The sequence below is a fragment of the Mastomys coucha genome, unplaced genomic scaffold, assembly GCF_008632895.1.
Source record: "Mastomys coucha isolate ucsf_1 unplaced genomic scaffold, UCSF_Mcou_1 pScaffold9, whole genome shotgun sequence".
Classification (NCBI taxonomy): Eukaryota; Metazoa; Chordata; class Mammalia; order Rodentia; family Muridae; genus Mastomys; species Mastomys coucha.
In genome coordinates, this window is record NW_022196915.1 from 49632499 (window position 1) to 49634344 (window position 1846).

At 43.6% G+C, this 1846-nt stretch overlaps 1 protein-coding gene across 1 annotated transcript in view; it reads right to left on the reverse strand.

Annotated features, from left to right (window-relative positions):
* Positions 1–681: 681 nt before the first annotated feature.
* Defb109b (defensin beta 109B) overlaps positions 682–1846 on the reverse strand; it is an 8053-nt gene continuing 6888 nt past the window's right edge. The window contains exon 2 of the mRNA XM_031362520.1: positions 682–923. Within this exon, the coding sequence (XP_031218380.1) occupies positions 718–923 (206 nt within the window). The 3' untranslated portion in view covers positions 682–717. The remainder of the gene's footprint in view (positions 924–1846) is intronic.

Here is a 1846-nt window from a genome sequence, read left to right on the forward strand (position 1 = left end):
ACCTTGTGGTGGATGGAGCAAGATGAAATGTAGTCAGGTCATCCCGTGTCAGGAAAGGTACCACTAACAGCCTGTGCTGATAGCACTTGGCTGTGACTTACAGGAAAATGGTTGGTTGGTTAGTTAGTTAGTTAGTTAGTTAGTTAGTTAGTTAGTTAGTTTGAGACAGGGTTTCTCTGTGTAACAGAACCACAATTTGTAGACCAGGCTGGCCTTGAACTCACAGAGAACTGTCTGCCCTTCCTCCTGAGTGCTGGGATTAAAGACATGTAGCACAACTGCTAGGCCTGGAAACAGCATTTTTTAAATGATTTTTATTTTTATTTTATAGGTATTTGTATTTAACCTCATGTACATATGTTTACCAAGTGTATGTCCAGTGCTGTGGAGTCAGAAGAGGATGTTGGAGCCCCCTGGAAGTGGAGTTAGAGATGGCTGTAAGACAATATGGGTGTGCTGGGAACCGAACTCAGGTCCTCTGGAGGAGCAGCATTTTTTCTAGCTCAAAAAAAAAAAAAAAGTTTCTCTTATTTAAATCTTTTATTTAAATTTTGAAACGTCATAAAGAAATGACACCTGGGCATATTTGAAATCAATTTTCATGTTTATTGGCAAGCTGAATAGAAGCTGGTTAGAGAGCTGCAAGTGTTCTGTTGAAGGCTCCCTCCATTGCTGCGGCCAGCCTTGTGAGCTGTCCCTACTGTGCCTACTAAGGTCTTACTTTATCTTACTCTTGAGGGGTTCTTGATAGTCTGAGAAGATAACTGGAGTTGGAATAGGTATGAGAATCCACCACACCCTGCAACATTTCCATCTTCTCCTGCAAGCACCGATTTCATCTTCTGTCATTTTGCAAGTGTTTCTCCTGCACATGCCCTGCAGACTGGTACAGTGCATCTCGGACGCACCTAGACCACTTCTAACTGCAGAGAAGAAAGCAGGGAAGGGATAGGTCAGGGCCTGAGTGTCAATCATAGGCATCCTTACAGGCGAGGGCAGAACGATTCTGGGCGGAATGCCTCTCTGTGAGGAAAAGGAGCTAGACTAAAGATCCCCCTAGCAGCTCCTGCACAGTGACACCACAGTCATCCCCCCTAGGAGCTAGACCAAAGATTCCCCTAGCAGCTCCTGCACAGTGACACCACAGTCACCCCCCTCTCCTACACAGTGACACCACAGTCACCTCCCTCTCCCCTCTCCAACAGCTTATTCACACTTACTCACAGCTTGCTCCTTAGTTTTCTTATAAACACATGAAAAGTCTAGATAAGTTACTGCGTTAAATATCAAGACAAAATAGATGTCCTAAATATGCTGATTTCTTCATTGCCTCCCTCCTTTATACAGAATGCCAAACTTCCCGAGGTTCACTCACAAAACTTTTCTCTTCATAATAATAGAACAGTCCAGATGCCTTATTTACACAGAGATTATATTCGATAGAGAGATCTAACAGTACCAAAATCAAACCAAACCAAACCAAACCAATCAAACAACAACAACAACAACAACAAACCCAGCTCGAGTAATGAGGTGATTCAAAAACTGGCAAATGTTTTGAACAAAATCATACATTAATGAATCAGGTATGCCCTGGAGGATGGAATCAAGATGATTGGCAGAGATTGCTTTCTGGGGTTATGAAAACAATAAGAAAACACCCAAGGAAGAGTATTGTGGACACACAGGACACGGAGGGCTAAGTCCCCAGACTAAGCTTTTTCAGAAAAGACTTGGATGGATAGGTGGATGGATGGATGGATGGATGGATGGATGGGTGGGTGGGTAGATGGGTGGATGGGTGGATGGATGAATGGGTGAATTGATGAATGGGTGGATGGATGGA